Below are 23,554 nucleotides of genomic sequence, written 5' to 3'. Positions count from 1 at the left end.
AATCGAGTTGAATTTTACAATTCAAATAACTCGAATAACAAATTGATGTAAATACTTTTTAATCACTGTGAATTTTAAAATGAACAAATTAGTTACACTCTCAATAAAAATTACAAAAAAATTCAAAATTCAAACTTCCAAAATTTACATTTTAAAAAAATATATAAAAAATTTTAAAATAATAATTTTTGAACTAAATAAATTAATTAATAATTCAAATTTATCATACTAAATTATTTTTCTTATTTTTAAATTTTTTAAATATATATATATTCAAATTTACGTGTCTTAATAATAAATTAATTATACTATAATAATATTTTAATTTAAAATATTTAATTTTTAATTTCACCTCACTTAATTAAAAAATTAAATATAAGTGAAAAAATAAATTTTAGTCAAATTAATTCGAAATTTTTCACAACAGAACAAACTGCTTGGAATTAATCATTTACTATAATGTATCTACCCCGAACGAAGTACAGGTCTAAGATAATGATAAGAAAGAATAATAATAAAATAAAGCACCGCTTAAAAAATTTTTAAAGGAAAAAAACGTAATTGGAGGTTAATGTTGACAGTGGAACAAGACGAGTGACGTTATGGAGTCTCATCATGTCAGAGAGAGAAGTAATATAATAAAATTGAGAATAGGGACGCAAGGTCGTCCACATTCATATGTATTCACTTGATTTTGAACCCCCCTTTCTATATTTGCCTCTTACCTATTGGCTTTGTGGTTAAGCCGTCCCCCTCATCCCTTAATATTGTCTATGCATCCCAAAACACATCTAGTCTTCTTCACTCATCATCACCTCAGTTCAATTGACCTATTTCTCGTCCTTTTCCTTCAGATAAATTAAAGAGAAGGGGGGAAGCCATGATGAGCTCATCATCAAAGAATGAAATGATGATGATGATGAGCAGCTCCTCATCAAGACATAATGAAAAAGACCAACTTTTTCATATTCTTCATAAAATTCCTCAAGGTGATACTCCTTATGTTAAAGCCAAACATGCTCAGGTTTGTCTCTCTCTTTATATTTTTCCCTTTGGAACATTCAAGTAATCAACAAACAAGTTTCACTTTTTATTAGGTTTTCTTAAGTTCCTTATATGTATATATATGTGTATGTGTGTGATGTTGCTACACATATAGCTACCCTATTTTGTTTTCCTTTAGTGGATACTTTCTTTATTTTTGACAGTTGCTTAATGAAAGATGGATGGAGAATGTACCCTAATTGGCTGTTGCATGCCATGCTAGGCTAGCATGGCATAAAGAATCAAGTCATCGCCATAGTCATTTTCATCAACTAATAAAAAATAGTTGACTGTGGAAGCCATATCTACAATTTCTCCATTTTCATATGCACAATCACTTATTTGTACTTTTCTGAACGAATGCAGCTGGTAGAAAAGGATCCAGAAGCAGCAATAGTACTATTTTGGAAGGCAATAAACGCCGGGGATAGAGTAGAGAGCGCACTAAAAGACATGGCGGTGGTGATGAAGCAACTAAACCGAACTGAAGAAGCAATTGAAGCCATCAAGTCTTTCAGGGGCCGTTGCCCCAAACAAGCTCAGGAATCACTTGACAATGTTCTCATTGACTTATACAAGGTAATGTATATATGGATGATTGATTTGACGTCCCTCTTAAGACTATCTATTGTCTTCACATATTAAATGTAACTTGACAGAAATGTGGGAAAGTAGACGAGCAGATTGAGTTATTAAAACGAAAGCTAAGATTAATATACCGAGGAGAGATCTTTAACGGAAAACCCACCAAAACTGCACGCTCCCATGGCAAGAAGTTCCAAGTTTCAGTTCAGCAAGAAACTTCTAGGTTACTGGTATGCTTTTGATTTTGCTTCCCAGTTTCTTTAATTGAACCAGCAACCATAGCAGTTAGTGATTCCCGCTTTACCCTGATTTTTTCTTCTCTTTTGTCAAACAAACAAGTGCCCTTTTTCATGAGAATCCCTTTGTCTTGCCATACTGTTGCTTTGACCCAGTTCCCCGAATGTCTTTTCTTTCTCAATTGAAACTTCAATGATGAAGTATGACAGGGAAATTTGGGGTGGGCTTACATGCAAAAATCAAACTACTTGACAGCAGAGGTGGTGTATCGAAAAGCCCAGATGATCGACCCAGATGCCAACAAGGCCTGCAGCTTGGGAATTTGCTTGATCAAACAAGGCAGATACGATGATGCACGGTTGGTGCTTGAAGAAATATCGCAACGGAAAATCCCAGGTTCTGAAGAAATTAGAGCCAGGAATAGAGCTGCAGAATTGTTAATGGAAATCAATACCTTCGAGCGGCCACCATCGGACGTATCAGATATTCTGGGCCTTGATGATGATTTCCTCAATGGGCTTCAACTGTTGACGAATGAATGGGGACCAGCTAGATCAAAGAGACTGCCTATTTTTGAAGAGATCTCCTCATTTAGAGATCAGTTGGCTTGTTAATATCAACTATATTTGGTCTTTTGGTTGTTCAAATGGGGTTGTTTTATACTTAATACAATTGTGGTTGGATTAGTCCTTTTAGATATGTAGGGGTAAGGTGTGCTGTAAATAGTGATGCCATTTATTTCTAGAACCTATTTGCCTTTAATAATAGGCCCTTACATCAATATTGTAAAATCCACTAGCATTAAATAATTAGGTGAACGCTCTTTAAGAGGAAGAGATAAATTTATCCATTATATTCCGACGACAACTTAAATTACACAAAAATAAGATGAACAAAACTGATTTAAGTTAAAAAAAAGAAGTCAAATTCAATTTAGTCTTCATCAAGAAGAAGATAATTTGGGATTTAGCCTTCAGCGTAAACCAAAATCTCTTTACAACCTGCGTATTGCTCAATCTGGCACCGATCGGTTTGCCCATTGGCAATCGTCAATAACTGATGGCTCATCCAAGGCCCCTAACTAATCTGCCAATTCATAAACATTAGAGTCCAACAAATCAGTTCTAGGCCTTTAATTACCTTCCACGCTCTCAATTGGATTGTCCTCAATTTCATGTTCCATATTGATCCGACCCGTTCCACTAGAAAATCCGTTTTGATTCAAAATGCCATGATTTGGAGATCCTTCCAAATTAAAACCCAATTACAGGGTTAATATTTCTCCACAAATCACTCCTCGTTTCATCCCTTAATTTGTTTCCTTAAAATCATCATCACCTTCCTCACGAAGCCAGGCTCTCCTCGGTTGCACTTTTAGATTCAAATCCATCCAAACTCCATAGCATCTCTCCCCCAATTCAACCTAACAGGACAAAACTTGTCATTATGGCCTAAGCATCCACATAAGAAGCAGAATAAAGTATAATGGAAGTATAATTTTCTTCCTTCTCTAAGGTAATTCGTTTCCTGATTTCTCAATTAGGCATCTACCACATTCTTTCTTTGATCACTGCTCACTTTTAATTCAAACAGATCAGGTAAATAAAAGGAGGGAGTGGAGGAAATTTAGACTTGAAGTCTAATGGGTTCTAGAGGATTCTTGTGAAGAAGTGGTGCGACGAATATGGGAATCAACGTCGGGTAATGTTTTGTCAAAATTGGATAAACTGCCTTGCAATAATGGGAAAGAAGCATAAAAAAGAAGCGAGGTGTTGAATCAAAAAATTTGAATAGAAGATTGGAATATTTGGTCGAAGCGGAAATGGATGATGAGACGCTTGCAGAAATTATTGATGTAAATTACATCTAAATTTGGAAATGGAAAAAGAAAAAACGTATTGGGAACAGAGGGATCAGGCAAATTGGTTGAGGATAAGAGATAGGAATACCGCATTTTTCCATAAATTTGCTTCCCAAAGGAGACACATGAACCGGATTAGAGTCTTGGAAAATGATGTGGGAGATATAACAAATAATGAGTGTGAAATGGAGGAAATTGCTCTGAATTATTTCAAGAATATTTTTTTCCACGAAAGGGGTGGGAAATACGGAGCATATTTTTTCTAGGGTGGAAGTGGTGGCTTTCCGGGGATTTGCTTATAGCATTTTTGGCACATTATCGGTCGAGATGTGAGTACATTTTGCCTTTATATTTTGAATGAAAGTATGTCACTGGAATCTCTCAATGTTACAAATATTGTTCTCATACTGAAAATTGCTCAACCTATGAACTTGTCAAAGTTTAGGCCTATGATCCTTTGTACGGTACTTTATAAAATTACTTCTAAAACTGTTGCTAATCGATTCCAACAAGTTTTAGAATGCTCTATTGATGAGGCTCAAAATGTCTTTTTTTCGGACAGGTTGATTACTGATAATGTTCTTCTTGCTTATGAAGTTCTACATGCACTTAAGCAAAAAAGAACAAGAAAAAAAGGATTTTTGGCATTAAAATTGGATATGAGCAAAGTGTACGATCAAGTTGAATGGCCTTTTTTGTGTCAAATGATGTTAAGGATGGGCTTCGCAAGTTCGTGGGTGGAGTTCATTATTTATTGCATAAGCTCAATCTTGTACTTTATCGTGGTTAATGGGAAACAGGGAGAGGGGTTTCATCCTACTAGAGGCTTAAGGTAAGGGGAACCATTAAGCTCATATTTATTTCTAGTGTGTAGTGAGGGTCTCTCGTCATTAATAAGATTGGCTAGGCAAGAGGGTTTGGTGGAGGGGGCTAGAGTAAATCGACGAGGTCCGCAAATCTCTTATTTAATGTTTGTTGATGACTGTATTTTATTTGGGAGGCTTCAACAAAGGGGCATAAACCTTGAAGATGATCCTTAATGTGTAAGAGGATGTTTCAGGACAATGTGTGAATTATGAAAAGTCTATTGTTTTATATAGCACGAACACTTCTGAACAGGTGAGGGAATTAGCTTTGCAAACTTTAAATGTTTGAAGCTCTACAAGTCCTAAAGAATATCTTGGCTTACTTAACATGATTGGACAGGGAAAGAAATTACATTCCAACTATTAAAAGACCGTATGAAATGCAAAATTGACAGTTGGAGTTTAAAATATTTATTACAAGGAGGGAAAAAGATTTTTATAAAAATCAGGCATACAGGCAATTCCGACATATTCAATGGCATTTTTTTTTTTTACTACCAAAATCGCTTTGTCACGAAATGGATAGTATTTGTGAGAATTTTTTATGGCAAAAAGGTCATGGTAAGAGGGGGATTCATTGGTGCGAATGAAGGAAGTTATGCAAATTAAAGGAGAATGGGGGGCTTGAGTTTTGTAATCAGTTGGAAATCCACTTTGCAAAGTACTATCGCTTTGTTTACCACTAAAGTTAAGTACATAGCGATTACTAAGGCTTGTAAAGAAGCTATTTGGTTAAAGGGGCTCTTTAGTGAACTTAATGAAGACCTTCAAATTAGTACAATATTTTGTGACAGTCAAAGTGTCATTTTCCTTACGAATGACCAAATGTTTTATGAGAGAACAAAACACATTGATGTTCAGTATCATTTTGTTCGTGATATTATTGCTTGTGGTGATATTGTTGTAAGCAAAATTAGTACTCATGATAATCCTGCAGATATGATGACTAAGTACTCATGATAATCCTGCAGATATGATGACTAAGTCACTTCCTATAACCAAGTTTGAGCATTCCTTAGACTTGGTTGGTATTTATTGTTGAAGATAAACCTTTAAGGGGTTTCATGGAAGATGTGGAGAACTTGTTCGTTGAGAGTTCGTGATGAAGAACTTGTTCTTTGAGAATTTGTATCAAGGTAGAGATTGTTAGAAGTTGTGTGACTCAAATTCCTGTTAAACATAAAATACAAGTTGTGTGACCCAAATTCCTATTAAACATAAAATACAAGTCAAGCTGCACAAGTGGAATCCGTATATTAGAATAATGTATTTTAACCTTACTGCATTACTTCTATTTGACTTTGATTAGAATAAGGTTTTAAACCTATAAATAGATGTAATTGTCTCTCCTCTTATATCATTCAAATTCAACATAATGACTTTTTTCTCCTTTACTCGTAGTTTTTCTCAAAAGGGTTTCCATGTAAAATTTTGTGTATTCTATTTTCTCTCTTTGCTTTGCAATACACTACCATTATCATCATCCTACTTTCTCAAGGAGAAAAAGTAAGGCTTCAAATTTTCCTAGTCAAAATAGTAATCGCAAAAACGAGAAAAAGGAAAATAGAAGGAAAAGTAAAGGAAAAGGGGAAAGATAGTACAAAAATTAAAAAGAGAAAAATATATGCCATTTTTTAATTTTCTTATGACTTTTAGCATTTTTATAATTTTATCATTTTTGAAATTTTAATTTTAATAATTTTTATAATTTTAAAATTCTATTTTTAAAAATATTTTACATGATTTTCTATTAATTTAAATATTTTTATTTTAATATTTTTAATAAAATAAAAATTCTAATTTTTTTATATTTTTAGAATTTTTAATTTGTTTAATCAAATATATCAGAAATGACTGACATGCCACGTGACGAAGTTAACGACATCAAAGGACGAGGACTTAATTAATTGTTTAAATTCGATTGAGGACTCAATTGTGTGTTGTTTCCGAGTGGGAACCCAATTAATTATTGAATTATTTTCTAGGGACTTTTTTTTTATATAATAAATGAAATAAATTAAAAGTTGCAAACAACAGTTAGAAAATAATTCAAATAAAAAATCTCGTAAAATAAATTTAACATAACATTTTAAAATCATTTGGAAATAGTATAGGGTGCTCAGAGGGGTTCGGGATCAAGTACGGGTCTTGGTAGGCTCAAAAAGCCCAAAACAGTGTAATGGCCCATGTTTGCTTCCAAGTATCTGTACATCATGGATGATGTGCCGGAACATTGTGCCATGTATCAGTATATCACTGATGAATGTTTCGATATTTTTAGTGTATATATATATTTTGGAACCACCCTTGGAGTTGAAAACTAGTCTTTAAAACATTCAAAATCATGTTCAAACCCAATCAATAACGTATCTTTAATAATTGGCTACAAATTCTAATTTTCTTTTGATTATATTATCTTTAAATTTCCATGCTAAGTTAAAGTTAAAGAAAAAAATCTTTACAATTTTTTCATCACTTCTTTATCAAAACAAAGATCAAGCAATTATATCTTACATGCCAAACAAAACCCAAAATATTTTCATCACTTATTTACTCAAATGATGAACAAGTAATTTTTCTTTGCTTTTAGCTTAGCATGGATGGTTCGAGATTATATAATCAAAAGAAATTTAAATTCTGCAGATAATTATTAAATATGAGTTATTTCAGTTGATTTCATTAAGAATAATTTGGAAATATAAAATAATTAAAATTTAGAAAGATATTAAATTAATTAATTCACTTAATTTCAATTTTATAGTAACAAATTGGTTGAAGTTATCAAAGGATAAAAATTTTCAAAAATTTATTTAATTGATTTTGATGTTTTAAATTTCAAAATTTCAAGATCGAAGAAAAATAAACTTAGAAATTTTGACAATGGAATAAACAAGTATAATTTGATAAAATTTTAATGTATTGTTTTAGTTTAATACTGTTTTTTCACTTTAATCCTTAATATTTTTTACCTGGATAAGACCTTAAAGAAAAGATTGTTTGGTTACCAGAATTAAAGAGACCTAGAAGTTAAGTAATTAAAATGAAAATGTAAACATGATTTGGTATGTACATTTAGCCACGATTAAGGTTTAATGCTTAAGTGACTAAAATCTAAGCACCCTAAAATTTAAATGATAAAATTATAAGAATTTTTTAAATGACCAAAATGACAGCACCTTGAAAATTGATTGACCTATCGGGTAGTTTACCTTTCTTAAAGGTTCTTCCATTACAATTATTAGGTCAAATTCTACTATTAGACATTATACCTTGCATAAGTTGTAGATTTAACATATGTACTTTAATTTGGTTATTTTCAATTCATGTATTTTTAGAATTTGAAAATGTTAGTCTTGACCAACTTGTAATTATTAAATTCATTAAGTTAAGTTCATTATTTTTAAATTTTGATGTTTTAAATATATTATTTCATGTGTAATACTATATTAGCTTGTTATTTCTATATACTACTCACAAAAGAGATCAGTTAATAGATTTAATGACAAACGTTTGCATAAGACTGAAAATTCAAAATTCAAAAAATATAGTCACTAATAATGATTCAGTTGGAGAACATACATTAAATCTATAACTTCAAGCATAATATAGGACCAATAGCATAATTTAACCAAATATATTAACTGCTACCATTTGGTTAAGACTACAATTTCAAAATTCGAAAAGTACTTGAACTAAAATTGATCAAATTAAAGTACAGGTACTAAATCCAAAACTTACACAATGTACAGGGTCTAATAGCAGAATATGACCACTATTATTAAGTAAAAATCATGGTTTTGGGTCAACCGTCAATCTTAGGCGGCGTTTTACTCTCACTTTTTCCAAACAAGCCGCCACGTTCAGCATATCCATTTTCGTTTCTCTAAAGAAACCAAAGGGGGTAGCCAGCCCGAAAATTTCCCTCTGGCCTTCCACCCTCAAAAGTTGATATTTTTGAGCGACAAATTCCTGAGGGACAGAACTTTGTAACTTTTGATAGCTCCAATCTAATGGCAGCTAAAGAGCCATTGGTAATAACAGCCAAAGATGAGATGAGAAAGTGGTCGAGAAAGATGAGATCCCAAGGCAAATCAATTGGGTTAGTTCCTACCATGGGTTACCTTCACCAAGGCCACCTGTCTCTCATCCAAGAAGCACACAAGCACAGCCACCTCATAGTTGTCTCTATCTATGTAAACCCAGGTCAGTTTTCTCCTTCCGAGGACCTTTCAACATACCCATCTGATTTACATGGTGATATGCTTAAGCTTAAGTCTGTTCCTGGTGGAGTTGATGTTGTTTTTTGCCCTAAGAATCTGTATGACTATAACAATGATAGTGATGAGAAGCAAAAGAATAAGAATGGAAATGAGAATTTGGGTGCTGGTGGTGGGGATGGGAATGGGGTGGTTTCATGTGTGGAGGAGAAGGGGAGTGGGCATGAAACATGGGTGAGAGTTGAAAGATTGGAGAAAGGATTGTGTGGGAAAAGTAGGCCCGTGTTCTTCAGAGGGGTTGCCACCATTGTGACCAAGTTGTTTCACATTGTGGAACCCGATGTTGCTGTCTTTGGTAAAAAGGATTATCAGCAGTGGAGGATAATACAACGGATGGTGAGATTTTTAATATGGTAATTCATAACATCGGTTTATTGTTTTATATTTTTAAACTGTTGTGTCTTTATTTGCTACAGGTTCGAGATCTTGATTTCGCCATTGAAATTGTGGGGTCTGAAATAACCCGTGATAGCGATGGCCTCGCGCTGAGTTCACGAAATGTGCATCTCTCCCCTGAAGAAAGGCAAAAGGTTCCTTCATTATTTTCCTTATTCGATGGTCTGTTTGATGGAGATGCTATTTGTCTAGATGCTTAACTCTCATTATGTAGTGCCTTGCGAAGTGGATCAAATGCGTTAAGCTTTTATACTAATCATTACAAAGCCTGTTTGTTTAGGCTGCAAATATGGTTCCAAGCGAATGTGACTTAGTTCGTATTTTACCTTGCAGGCATTGTCTATTAGCAGGTCATTGTCAAAGGCTAAAGCTGCTGCTAAAGGTCAAGTTAAATGTAGAGAACTAAAGGATTCAGCTATCCTAACAATAACTCAAGCTGGGGGAAGAATTGATTATGCTGAGGTTAGCTACAATCTTTCTTGTTCTAACTTGATCTTTTATATAGCTTGGAGTAATTAAAAAGTTAATGCCTCGTTTGGTTATTTAGTGTATTAACACAAGAACATCAATTTTTACATGACTATTAAAATAGTTTGTCATAACATAAACAATAATTAGTGTAATTTTAAAACTTGAAATTAGAAGGACGAGTAAAACTCTAGTAAAAAATAAGACCTCTTCGGAAAATGTAATGTTTTTTTCCTTTTCTTTGCTGAAAACAAGTCATGTGAGTGGCTAAAAGTTATCAAGTGAAATTAGTTTATTATTAATTCCTGTATTAAGACATGTTGAAAAAATAATACTCCTAGCAAATGAAGCACAAATGCTTAAATGGCATTCTTACTTAACTATTTGAAGCCGCTGATATGAACAAAAAAATTCTGAAGTTATTGTCATATTGAGAGTCTGTTCATTGTCCTGCCCCCCTCCTCCACCTCAAGTGCCAATGATGTTTGGGCCCCCTCCCTGGCTATGGTGCAGAGTCCAAACCACAGTTTGTGGGTTTTTTTTTTTTTTATTGGCTGTCCTGTAAGCCTAACTTCAAGTAGTGTGCATGGCTGAGAACGCACCCAAGTTTATCTGATCCCATGAACCCTCCAAAATGCCCACCATGTCTAGTTCTATTCATTCATTTCTTTCTCCTAACCATTCATTTCCTATTTGGTCTTTTTGTCATCATTATTTCTGATATTCTATTAGTGCTGTTGGACTTCAGTGAAGTTACTATCAACCGGTTCATTCCCATTATGGTGTGAAACCAACAGCAAACAGGATAAGCATCAAGTTTGAATACTTGCTTGCACCTTCTTACCAGCAATTTGCCAAGCTCACATCCACTGCGATCCCTCTTTAATGCTAATGTTGTGTATTATAAATTTTTTATTTTTGGCTGCAATGTATATATATTTCATGTTGCAGGTTTTAGGGGTAGCTGTTTTTGCTTTAAAAGGACCATGATATAGTGTTTAGTGAGTGAAAATGATCCTAATTTCTGGTGTAATAAAAGTTTATGACATCACAATCCATGTATGTCATGAGACGTAAACACATAAATTCTTTGTCAAAAGTGGGATCGTGTTTAGTAAAGATGCCATGCCCTTGTCGTGTTCTCGTATTCTATTGGTAGTTCCCTAATTTCAATCGTATTCTGCGTTCTCGCAGATAGTTGATCAGGAGAATTTGAAGTCAGTGGAAGAGATTAAGGGTCCTGTTGTTTTTTGCATTGCTGCTTGGTTTGGCAAGGTTAGGCTGATAGATAACATGGAAATCGACATATGAAACTCTTCGTCTTCAGACTAATGCACTTATTTATTTTTTGGGGAGGGGCAATAAGTTAGGGTGGTAATGGTTTAATTTGATTCTTTTTCTATGGTTAATGGGTAATATATGTATATATATATATTATTATAAACCGAGCCGAACAGCATCCATAATCAAATCAGTCCACACTGTATAATTTGGCTTAAATTCATAATAATAATATTCTGTTTTCTGTTCCAATACTGGAGTTATGAAGCGTGTGTCCTAAGAAAATGCAATGGAGTTTAAAAAGCACATTGAGCCATGATGTCGTGAATACATGATCATCTTAGAATGCTTAAATTTTAAAGTTGCATACTATATTGCCCAATTACTTGTCAGAGAGACGGATATGTAATTTAATTTATAATTATTCAATTTTATATATCAAAATCCAATTTCAAAAAGATGGATAATGAATTTCCACACATCAATGAACTTAATGCAATCAAAAGAATCCAAACTGTAATATACACAACACAGTCTTGTGATTTAGGCTACACCAGAAAAGAAAAAAGAACGTGTAATCAAGAAATGTATAGGCAGACGAGCATCAATACAGTTGTGTGACTGCAACAATACCTCTGATCCATGAAGTGGAAATAGAGTCCATAGCCGAGCAGATGAGCGTATTCTTCTTCAACAATGGAAGCCACCGCAAATGGACAGCACGATAATGAGAATCAATGCGATCAGGATTCCGAAAACTATCAGCTTTACCTTCATGTTCTGCAACCACATCTTTCTCCTCATCCGGGTTCCCTGCTGCCTGAAATCTTGTGCCTACCAAAAAGCACCCATAGATTAGAGAAAATAAGTAAACTAAGACAAGCATCCTTGACTATAATTTTGAATCACCAGTTGAAGAATCCTGCAAAGACAATTTCCAGTTTTCGAATTCAACTATTCAGCTAGTCCCTTCAAATTCTGAGAAATGGTGTTGCTAAATGCTTTTATAAATGAAATGAAATGCACAATTGATTAACATATTCCTGTCTTGGACTTATCTCATGAAGCTAACAGTAATAGTTAACATGTAATGTACTTTATTTTGTGCTTTACCAAATAGTCACACAAGAAGCCCAAACATTGCCCTACATTCGATCTAACCAAAAGCAGTTAACCTGTGATTCTAACTTTTCTAAATAAAAATTGGAAATATATGCTTGTATTTCATTTTCAAGTAGGGGTTAGCATGGTTTTACCAGTCAGTCCCCTAAACAAGTCCAAATAATAAGCTTGGCAGTTTTAGAGGACGTTGCCCATACTTCAAGGTACAGTGTGAGATATATTTGCTGACCTGAGAGCGAAGATTTTCCGTTTTATCTACCAGAATCTCAATTTTCCCGCCACGGTCCAGAACCTGCAAAAAAAAAAAAAAAAGTTAATAATAATAATAATAAGATCCAAATGGTTTATCATTCATGACCTAGAAATTTGTGAAGTGGAACTCTTTGCCCACTTAAAACCTTCAAATTGCACTCCTTTTATCAAGTATATAACAGCAACTATGAAAAATAACAAGCACCTTTTCAATATTTTCCATCATTACTCCTTTGACTTCTGAAACTTGAGCTTTCACTTTGGCAATCTTACTAATCTCCTCTGGATGATCAATGCAATATTCCATATGCTCCTTTAGCTTAGGCCTAGATCAATGATAATAAACACATAGCATCAATGTACTTGATAGCAAAGAAGGCATTGTATTTAATTCAAGGAATATAAAATACCCAAACTCCTTGCTAAGGCTGTTCGCAGAAGCTGTTGCAGCTTTTCCTCCACCATATCGCTTGGTAAAATCCTCCTTAATTCTCTCAAGAAAGGCAATTGGGACTTGTCGGCCAACGGATTCAACAGCAACCACGCAGTAAGCTGCAAAGAGAAAGGAAGGAGAGTTCATTCAAGCAAGGAATGGTGGTGGTGTTTCATGATAGAGGATGCAGAACAACTTGTTAAGTAACAGGAAAAAATCATGCAAGCAAAAGGAAATGAACTGTTAAGCTTTCAGTCTTTCAATGTATAAGCAAACATTAAAGGACCAAACATTCCTCTTCTTCAACAAATATAGTGGATGTAACCAAAGGACATCAACTATTTGCTAAAGTGATGAAGTTACATAACTAGTAAAATCCCGTTCAATATATATATTAGTGAAAGCACACAATAACACACTTGAGTGAAATGAAAAATGGTAAACATGTAACTCGTACTCTGTTATGACCACAAGATTTTGTGATGTGACCATGTAAGGGAACTGAGCTTAAGAATATGGATGTTCTAGAACAAATGATATTTTTCCAAGTAGATAGATACACAATTGTTGACTTTTTAACATATCATAATTTGAGCAAAAGAAAATTCAGGGGAAATCATGGACCGAAAAGGATGAACTGAAACCAAGCAAGGTTCTAACCATTCTAGCTTCAGCTCATGTTGATTCTTTAAGGCTTATGTACCATAGTGGTGCATAGGCATACAAAAGACAACAAACGCTATAAAATGATAACTTACAAAGGAAAAAAATACATATATCAGAATGAGCAACTGATTAAGTTATAAAACATGTTCATGCATAAATGTTTATATAAAAGTAAAATCTGCGTTTCCGTTGTTGGAGAAGTTTTTAAGTTTTTTTGTTTTAGTTATTCAAAATATAATGAATTTACTCTTATATGAAAATGCGATTAACGGCTTTTTTTGCTTCGACATATGGCTAAGAAAGCCTTTGTCACAAGATTACTACGCAGATTTAATTCATTTGAATCGAACGAACATTCAATCATTTAGTTTTAACTCCTGCTCAGTTTCGGAAAGTTTAATTTACAAGTTAAATTAAACCATAACTTCCCAAAATTAAATAGCACATAAATAGATGCATACATCATTTATTGTACAATGTTTAACCAACTCTATTCTTGAAATAGCAAGAATCCAACTGATTCTATCTCTTTCACTTTTCCTATCAATCAGGTAAATCACTTAAAAGAAAAGTCAAATAAAAAATACGTAATAAACAACAAATAAGCAGCCAAGAAATACCGATCATCAACAACAACGAGAACAGGAACAGAAACAACTGCGCGCCGTGTCAATGAAGCAGTAAAAAGACAGATCAGATATATATATATATATATATATATATAGAGAGAGAGAGAGAGAGAGAGAGATTACTATAGCCGTTATCGACGAGATAGTTAAAGGTATGGCCATCGCAGTTGTAAGTGAACTTGTTGTTGGAAGCAGGAAGTTTCTGGAGGCATTGAGAAGCTATGCCGGTGAAGTTGCCGGTGAATTCGGTGTAGTCGGCTAACACCATGGTGCCTCGCGCCACGAAGGCGTAAATCAGCGATTGTTGCCCCATCACACTAACTCCTTAACCCTATCAGATAGAAACAAATACAAATCTCTATAAACAGAGGACGATAGAAGAGGATTTGAGGTTCTTTGCTTTGCGAAGGGGAACAGGAGAGAAAGAAATGGAAAGGATTTTATTGCTGAAAGAGAAGAAAAAGAAAGGAAGGAGAGTTGAGTTTCCTTAAGACTTTTTTTTTTTTTTTCAAATTTCGTGAATGGTTATCTAATTGGCCGGGGCGGCGATGCCACGGAGTCTGAACTTTGAAATTGAAATATATTTTCATTTTTAAATATACAAATATATGGTCAAATTTGGTTTTGGCCCCTCTAATTATCTCAAATTTGATTTTTAATCTATATGATTTAATTTGACACATTTTTGTCACTTTATTTTTACTAGATATTTTATTACACGCGTGTGCGAGTGTGTGAAACTCACAGATTTAAAACACAGATATGTATTTACAAATAACATACAATAAACAATAAAACATATGGTTTGAAATTAATTAATCATAATAACACATAAAATTAACAACATAAATACATTAGATTAGCAATACTAAATGCACTACAGATATTTAGCATGACATTCTCATCAATTGTGAGTTAGTGTCAAGTTTACAATTAATAACATTGTTAATATATACAACTAATGCGGATAATAAATTACACATATTAAAATAAAACTTCGGTTAAATGGTAAATTTAAGGTTTTATTGATGTACTTGGTGTAGGTTTAAATCCTATTATATACATATTTTTATGTGTTTTTGTTAAAATGAAAAGACTAAAACACCCTTGAATAATATAATTTATCTTAATTACGAAAATATATTTTATAAATTTCCTAATCGAGTTGGTAACCTAATTGAGGGTGGCACAAACTAAGTAAAACACTTAATAAATAGTACAGATATACAATTAATGGTAATAATGAATTTTACATATTAAAATAAAAATGTGTAAAATGCTTTAAAATGATGCTATGGTTGAATGGTAAATTGATGGTTTTACTAATCTAATTGGTGCATATTTAAATCCCACGTATGTAAATTATAATTGGTTTTTGTTAAAATGAAAAGATTAAAATACATTTAAATTATATGACTTATTTTAACACAAAAAAATAATTTTGTAATTTTATAAATATTAATGACTAAAATTGTTGAATTTTTATAAAAACATTTTATAAATCCCACGTGTGCTAAATATAACTGGATTTTGTTAGAATTCAAACTAAAATGACAAAATTTTGAAAATATTAAGTGCTAAATTTGATGAATTTTTTATATTTAAGATCAAATGATAGAACGTATAAATATTAGAAGGCTAAATTTGTCATTAGATCAATAAAAAAAAAGCCCATGTCAACTTTCTGTCAGTCATCTAATGACAACTAACAGGTGCGTGACTAGAATGATTAATTTAAAGAAAATTTAGTGGCTAAATAAAAAAAATTAATAATTGGATGAACGTAGCTATTTTTTTTAGAGTATTAAGATTATAAAAGAAGGAAAAGAAATGAAAGAATGTGAATTTGAGGATAGTAGAAGGATGAAAAGCAGAATATGACCTATATATAAAAGGAGAGAGCAATTTAGCTTTGGGTTTGCGTTGTGTTTCTAGAATAAATAATTTTCAAATCACATTTTGATCGATTCTCGTTTGAGAAGTTTATTATTCATGGCAGTCGTCATGACTCTTTCTTTCTTTCTTTCTTTATTTTTATTATGTATAATTCCAACAATAAGGTCAGGTCAAAAGAAGCAATTCTGGCCTTCTATTTATTTATTTGCTTTAGTTAGAAAAAAAAAAATTCTCAATCAATTTCAACATTATTAGGGACGATTTTGAAAAAGATAAAAGAAGCATAATCTCATGAAAACTACTGATTGAACCACCAAATTTTTAAAAAAAAGGTTAAGCTAAATGGTCGTTTTCCTCACCAATAAACCCTTATCAACATAACTATGTATACAATTGGTGTATATCATTATAAGGGTTTTTACATAAATAAATTAAAAAATTATATATTAAAATAGGTTGTTAGTTGGATTATTTACGAAAATGTTATATTTTTTTAGTCGCGTCTATTAAAAATATTAAAATATTTTTATCTTAAAATATTTTTTTTGTTTTTAAAATAAAATATTATTTTTTATTAAAATATTTAAATTTATATATAAGTAAAAATACGGTCAACAGAGTTAAAATAAGAATAAAAAATACTCGAAACAAGTCGTGCCTGTCAGATAGCCGCGAATGCTCCTACCCCTTGTGTTGCCCGCACAATCGCACACCCCCCGGCCACATTTTGAAACAAAAAATATTCCATAGAAAATTAATTAGACCCAAGTTTGATTTGGTTTGATTAGATTTTTTAGGTTCTAATTTTTCAAGCATAATTTGATTTGATTTGATTATTTTTATGTTAATTTTAGGTTTTTACTATTTTGACAAAATAAATTGGCTTTGAGTTTTGAATAGTTTCAACCTTTTTCTATAAATATTTTAAAAGCAATTAAATTTTCAAATAAATAAGAAATATAAAAATATTTGAAATTATTTTTATTATTTGAAATATAAAATATTTATTTTTACATAAAATAAAACTTAATTGGAGTCATTCAAATAACTTCAATCACCCAAAAACCAATTTGAAATCAATTTTCAATATATTTTTTTAGTCCTATATGAGATTGTAACCTAGCCTACCAAAGAGTCATTTTCTTACCAGGTCTTAAAGGCATTAGCAGGCAAACATAAGATTAGTTGAATAAATTTGGACAAATAATTTACCAAATCCACTAAAAAAAAAGGAAAAAGAAAAAGAAAGGCCATTGTAAATGTAAAACAAAGTATTTCAGTCGACAATCTTTGATATTACCATCAACCAAACCGGTACAGAAGCAAAGCAAAGAGATCATAAGCATCACTATTATAGGGAAGGGGGCATGCAGTAGCAAATGGCGCGAGGGGTGTGCGACTGTGCGGGCAATGCGGGGGGCAGGAGCATTCGCGCCTACCTGACAAGTGTGACTTGTTTCAGGTATTTTTTACCCGTTGATCGTACTTTTACTTGTATATAAATTTAAATATTTTTAATAAAACTAAAAAATAATATTTTATTTAAAAAATTATTTTAATATAAAAAAAGGAGTTGCGCCTGTCAGATAAACGCAACTAAAAAAAAAACTATTTTCATAAATAATCCAGCTGACAAGCTATTTTAGTATATAAATTTTTTAAAAATTTATTTATGTAAAAAACCCTCATTATAAACTATCCCACCAAATGCTTGGTGATATGCCAAGAACAACAGTTGATGCAAAAAATCAGCGCCACCAGATTTATTGCTTTTGCACACAAAACTTTGAGTTCCACAATCTTAGTATTTAATGCATAGTATAATATAGGGTCAGTAAAAAATAATATGATATATTATCACTTATAAATAAATATTAATAGTTCTGTTTAAAAATAATTAAATATTAATTATAATTATTATATTTTCTTTCTCGTTAGCCTTAAGCCTAAGAGACCTCAAAAAGATGGATTTTTAAGAGAAAACAAGTAATGTACTAAGCAACTTAACACTTAGTAATAAAAATTTAACTAAAAAACATGGACAAGTGGCGTAATTATTGTTGCAACTTGTAGTAGCCTCTACCTCATCTAATCAAGATGAAGATCGCCCAAAGTCTCTTGCTAAAACATGTCCAAAATGACCTCGCCACTTGGTCAAATCTTAGTCTCTTTACTCAACATCAGTCCCATGTATGCTCTACAAGTGTACAAAAGGTAAGTCACATTCATATTATTTAAGAATGCTTGAAGGAGACACCTAGCAGCTCCATCACATTCAAACACACATGTAGGAGACTCACCATGACTTATCCTTCAAGCTCCCTCATGCTGACACTTGCCCAAGGGACCCATTTCCCAGATTATAGGCTCTATAAGCCCTCTTCTCACCCATATAGAGAGAAGAACAACCTTTACTAGGGGAAACTCAATCTAAATCCCTCTAAAACTCCTATATTCTTATTTAACCTCCATACAATTGTCTTAAACGACTCTTCGCAAGGCCACCATGTGAACCATCATTAACTACCCTAATCCACTCAGTGTATAAACAATTGGTGTGGTGAGCATAAGTGACATGGCTCATCTTCCTCAAGAACCAACTTGAAAGTCAAAATAAATACAACTTTCAATATCAACAAGTTGTTCTACCAAGCTGGTCAATACATGATTATCAGAAGCTGGTCTAGAATAGGTAATTAAAAATTTTGCACATATGATATCGTGGTTATGAAATTATATTGTGAAAAAATGTTAGAAGAAAATCATGTGATGTTGGTCGATACATGATTACGAGGAGTCGATCTAGTTAAAGAAGATAAATGAATTTGATCTGTTCATTTATTAGTATAGACAAGTGTTTAATATGGTATGAGTTCTCTAAAAAGTTGATATGTCGTAAGCCTAAATGATTTAGGAAGTGTTTGGATATGAAATCTGGTGGATTTTGGAAAAGGATACAAAATATGAACTTCTAAGATGTGAAGTGAGTTCATTTCAGTTGGCTATAGATCCCCTCGCCCAATCTGATTGCCAGATCCAACCTACAGGATGCCACAATTTTTGCCGGAGAAACTACTGTCAAGTTTGCAATAAAACAATCATTTATAAATTCTAATATGATTCAATTACCTTTAAATTATGATAAACAATCAAAATCGATCTTACGAAAGCTCTTTTGATAACTTGAACACAAAATATGACCATGTAACACCTCTTACCCGTGTCTGATGCCGGGACAAGGTATGAGGCATTACCGGACTTAAACATACACATTCATACAAAAACCGGGCCATAAAATTTCTTTTAATTCAAACTTTTCAAACATATGCATGTCGTCCCTTAATTGGGTCTACGAAGCCCAATACATACATCGGGATTGATTTGGGACTAGACCGAGAGCTCTGAGAAGTTTCAGGAAAACTTGGAAAATTTTCCCAAGAAACAGGGTCACACGCCCGTGTGGACATAGGGACATGCCCGTGTAACTCTTTATTTATGATGTCAGCATGAAAATCGAACCACACGGCCGGGCCACACGCCCGTGTCTCCAGGCCGTGTCTCAGCCCATGTGGCCGACACTTAGGCTATTTTCCAAGCCTCCATGTTACTCATAAACCCTTACAAACTTATACATATTAAAACCACAAATAATGGCATCATTTTAGTGATTAAACACTCTTTAATAAGATATATTCATAACTTTAACATATCCTCTTACAAGCAATGCATCTACTCATGCAATATCCAGTTTAGATTCCTTAATTCACATTCATAAGACTTGTCATTTTGATGATTACTTTTACCATTATACTATGGTTATCCACTTATTCATCTAGAACTCATGTTCAACCATTATCACATTGTTTTTATAACGTGAAATTACTACATGGCCATGACCGCCTCAATTGGTCATAAAGCATACATCCAACACACATGTCATATTACCAACCGTGCATGGTAACCAAACATAATCACATCATAAACATTAGACATAACATGAATAGCTAGATTTACAAATCGAAACCAATATGAGCCACATCTCATAGCCATATAGATATAAGTTAATATGAGCCAATACATTTGGCCAAAATCATAATAACACATACCATGAAACTAGATCCCTATACATGCCACTCACTTGAAAATTTCTAACATATGCTTCATTATTCCAAAGGTAGTGACTCGATAATGTGATGCTGCCTCTGACGATCTCCAACCCCGAGCCTACCTGACACCTCTAAAGAAATGGAGAGGAGGGAGTAAGCTTAAAGCTAAGTAAGTCCATATGAAAATAATAAACAATATGCCAACATGCTTCTCAAGGTAATACAACCATTTTTGCATTTTTACTTATGTTCTAGCCAAGCTGTTTTCTCGAGTCATAGTTACTAAATAATTTATATCTAGAGCTACAGAACTCCAAATTAAGATCCATTAATTTTTCCTGAAACTAGACTCACATATCTTCTCACCATAAAATTTTCATAATTTTTTGTCAAGCCAATAGGTATATTTTATTCCTTAAAATTACCCCTTTTTCACTATCAGACAGTTCTAACCCCTACTCACTAAAAATTAATTATCTTGTAATACGTAACTCGAATGGACATTTCTGTCTATTTTTATTGAAAATAGACTCATTAAGAATTCTAATCATATAAATTATAACCCATAGATATTTTTTTACAATTTCTAATGATTTTCTAAAATTGGAATTAGGGATTTCGAAATCATTCTAACTCTGTCTCACCACAATTTAAATATTTCATAATATGAAACTCTTTTGTTTACATCGTTTTCTCTATATGAAACTAGACTCATGAAGATTTAATTTAATGTTTTAATCAGCTTCTAAATCAATTTCCACAATTTTTAGTGGATTTTCAAAGTCATCTAACTACTACTGTCCAACACTGTTTTTGTGCAATATAATGATAACTATCAAGTTCACTTTCGACTAGTCATGACCTCACCATTTCATGAATTCCATGTTCAAATACAAAATATAAGTTAACATGATATTGCAACAAAATTTATAATCATAATTCGTATATCTTAGCTCACAGATGTCTCAATATTTCAAAGTCTCAATAACCATAAGCTTAGTGTACATACCTGCACTCATCGTAATATATCATATAACCATACCTTTTTAACATGCCCACCTTAGGATTTTCATCACATCTATTGCATTACCCGTTGAACCCTTGGAATACTATTGGATACACGAAAAACTTGCACATAAGTGCCACATATACAAACGTAGCCAAAGCTACCTCATAACATGTAACGCTCACAATGGAGATACTCATAGGTTTGCTCATAAAAGCTATTGATCAAGATGTAGCCACACGGGCTGCTCATACAAGTTGCTAGGTATCCGACCAATTCAAAAATCACCTAGCCAACGAAGGGACACACAAGACCATTACTCAGAACCCAATTACATGTATCGTATCCATTATGAACTCTGACCAATTCAACAAGTTCAGATGCTCGCATCCATAATGAACTCAGACCAACTCAATGAGCTTAGATGCCTCATATATATCACGAACTTGGACTAACTCAACAAGTTCAGATTTCTAAATTCCTAGTGACATGTCACTTGTATCCTAGACTATTCCTAAGGTTCAGACAGGATTTTTCGATACCCCATCTCTTTTGAACTTACTAAAAGTGTTGATCTCACTATCCATAGTATCAATTGCCCATTCATAGCATAATAAGGTATAACTCAATTAGAAAATAAGCTTTTAAGAATTTGTATAACATATATCACATATTGCATATATCACTTGTCATGGATCATTATTTTCTTGCCTTTCATGTAATATTCTTCCATGTCATATATCCACATCATATACACCATTTCATCAACTTTCCCAATATATATTAAATCATACCATATATGTAATAATAGTAAAGAATTATAATTCAAACATAACATTGCACTATTATTATCATACAGACTTACCTCGAATGTAAATTTGGGCCAATTACTCCATTTTAGTCCATAACCTCATACTTTCTGATTTAAGCCCGAATCTCGGTTTTCTTGATCTAACATGATTAAATTTACTCATTTAATCATTACATTAATAAATACATTTTATACATCACATTTTTTTGTAAAATAACCATTTTGCCCCTAGGCTTTCACAATTTTATGATTTTACCCCTAGGCTCGTAAATCGATTTTTATCGAATTTCCTCACTACCCAAGCCTAGCCGAATTCTTTTTATACTAGAAGCAGCCAACAATTTCAATTATTTCACACAATTCCCATCCGTTTAACAAACTTTACAGAGTAGTCCATATTAGGTGTTTTCATGAAAATCCTTTCACAAAAGTTGTTTATTACAGAACCAAGACTCATTTTCTTCCATAAAAATTCAGCAAACAACATAAATGCTTTCATGGAAAAACCCTAGACTTTCAACCATTTTGCAAAATAGTCCCCCATTAGCTAGCTCATGCTACAAGGGTCTCAAAAATGTAAAAATCATCAAGAAAAATCATCAAAATCACTTACCAATTAGGCAACCTAAGCTTTGATGGCCTATTTGCATTTTAAAGACATCCAATTTTGGTTCTCTAGCTATTTAACATATTTGGGTAGTAAAATAAAACTTTTGCTCTTTATGCGTATTAGTTCTTTTTCGCAATTAAGCTCACAAACGCTAAAATTAATTCACCAAAATTTTTATGCACTCATATAGTCATGTTATAATACCTAAAATAATATTAAAATAATTTATTAACCTTGAATTTGTGGTTTCGAAACCACTATTCCGACTAGGCCCAAAATCGAGCTGTTACAGACTAGATTGCAAAATTTTAAAAATTTAGGGCCGACATCGTGATGTCACTTTCTCCAGGTCGTGATGTCGTCAAAATAGCATGTTATGTGACAGCCCTAAATTGACCCTAGTCGGAAAGTGGTTTCGGGACCACTAAACCGAGTCATAAAAATAATTAATTGTTATATTCTATGCTTACTATGTGTGTGCATGCATATGTGGAAGTTTCATTCTCTAATTTTACCAATTTTATGAGAAATTATCAAATAGGGATCAATGTGAAACATGGTGAAATATGATATGCTAATTTTAAATGGCTTATTAGTGCATGTTAACACAAGGGTGGAGTTGCATGTCAAATAACCCATTTCCTAAGGTTAGTGGCTGGCCATGACATGATGATGGGCAAAGAAAACATGTCCTAGACATGTTGGCCTAGTGCATTATGGAAGGAAAATAAAGAAATGAAAAAAAGGAAAATGATGAAAAAAAGAGTGTGGATGCCCTCCCCTTGTTGCCGTGAGTTGAGGAAAAGAAAGGAGAAAAATTTTGTTGTTCATCCTTTCTCATTTTGTTACAATTGCCATGACTTGAGAAGAAGAAAAAAAGTGTCCATTCTCTCATTTTTCTTTGCATGGCCGAATGTACTAAGAAGAAAGGGGGAAGCTTGAGAAAATCAGCCATGGGAGCTTACTAGACTAAGGTGTTTTGATACAAGAAGGTATGTTTTATGCCAC

General features: G+C 32.8%; 3 protein-coding genes across 5 annotated transcripts; 2 read left to right on the top strand and 1 right to left on the bottom strand.

Moving 5' to 3' along the window:
• Nucleotides 1-581: 581 nt before the first annotated feature.
• Nucleotides 582-2,708, top strand: LOC108470397 (protein SULFUR DEFICIENCY-INDUCED 1). The gene is made up of 4 exons (XM_017771690.2): nt 582-1,024; nt 1,411-1,623; nt 1,704-1,859; nt 2,076-2,708. Exons 1-4 carry the CDS (start codon nt 881-883, stop codon nt 2,478-2,480), a joined length of 918 nt encoding a protein of 305 aa, XP_017627179.1. The 5' UTR covers nt 582-880; the 3' UTR covers nt 2,481-2,708.
• Nucleotides 2,709-8,136: 5,428 nt separating this feature from the next.
• On the top strand, nt 8,137-11,267 carry LOC108455419 (pantoate--beta-alanine ligase). Of its 3 annotated transcripts, none has more exons than XM_017753979.2 (4): nt 8,137-9,206; nt 9,287-9,400; nt 9,600-9,728; nt 10,929-11,267. In XM_017753979.2, exons 1-4 carry the CDS (start codon nt 8,604-8,606, stop codon nt 11,043-11,045), a joined length of 963 nt encoding a protein of 320 aa, XP_017609468.1. In that variant the 5' UTR covers nt 8,137-8,603; the 3' UTR covers nt 11,046-11,267. The 3 variants fall into 3 exon arrangements, with proteins under 3 accessions (XP_017609468.1, XP_017609476.1, XP_017609482.1); XM_017753987.2 differs by lacking the exon at nt 10,929-11,267 and adding an exon at nt 10,686-10,875; XM_017753993.2 differs by lacking the exon at nt 10,929-11,267 and adding an exon at nt 10,483-10,678.
• Nucleotides 11,268-11,464: 197 nt separating this feature from the next.
• Nucleotides 11,465-14,682, bottom strand: LOC108455443 (vesicle-associated membrane protein 722-like). The gene is made up of 5 exons (XM_017754004.2): nt 14,241-14,682; nt 12,800-12,941; nt 12,595-12,715; nt 12,367-12,429; nt 11,465-11,849 (listed from the first exon to the last, which is right to left on the bottom strand). The coding sequence occupies exons 1-5, from the start codon at nt 14,428-14,430 to the stop codon at nt 11,706-11,708; spliced, it is 660 nt and encodes a 219-aa protein (XP_017609493.1). The 5' UTR covers nt 14,431-14,682; the 3' UTR covers nt 11,465-11,705.
• Between the last annotated feature and the right edge of the window lie 8,872 nt (nt 14,683-23,554).

This window comes from Gossypium arboreum, chromosome 7 (assembly GCF_025698485.1).
Source record: "Gossypium arboreum isolate Shixiya-1 chromosome 7, ASM2569848v2, whole genome shotgun sequence".
NCBI classification, from domain to species: Eukaryota; Viridiplantae; Streptophyta; class Magnoliopsida; order Malvales; family Malvaceae; genus Gossypium; species Gossypium arboreum.
This window is presented reverse-complemented; position numbering and strand designations above follow the sequence as displayed.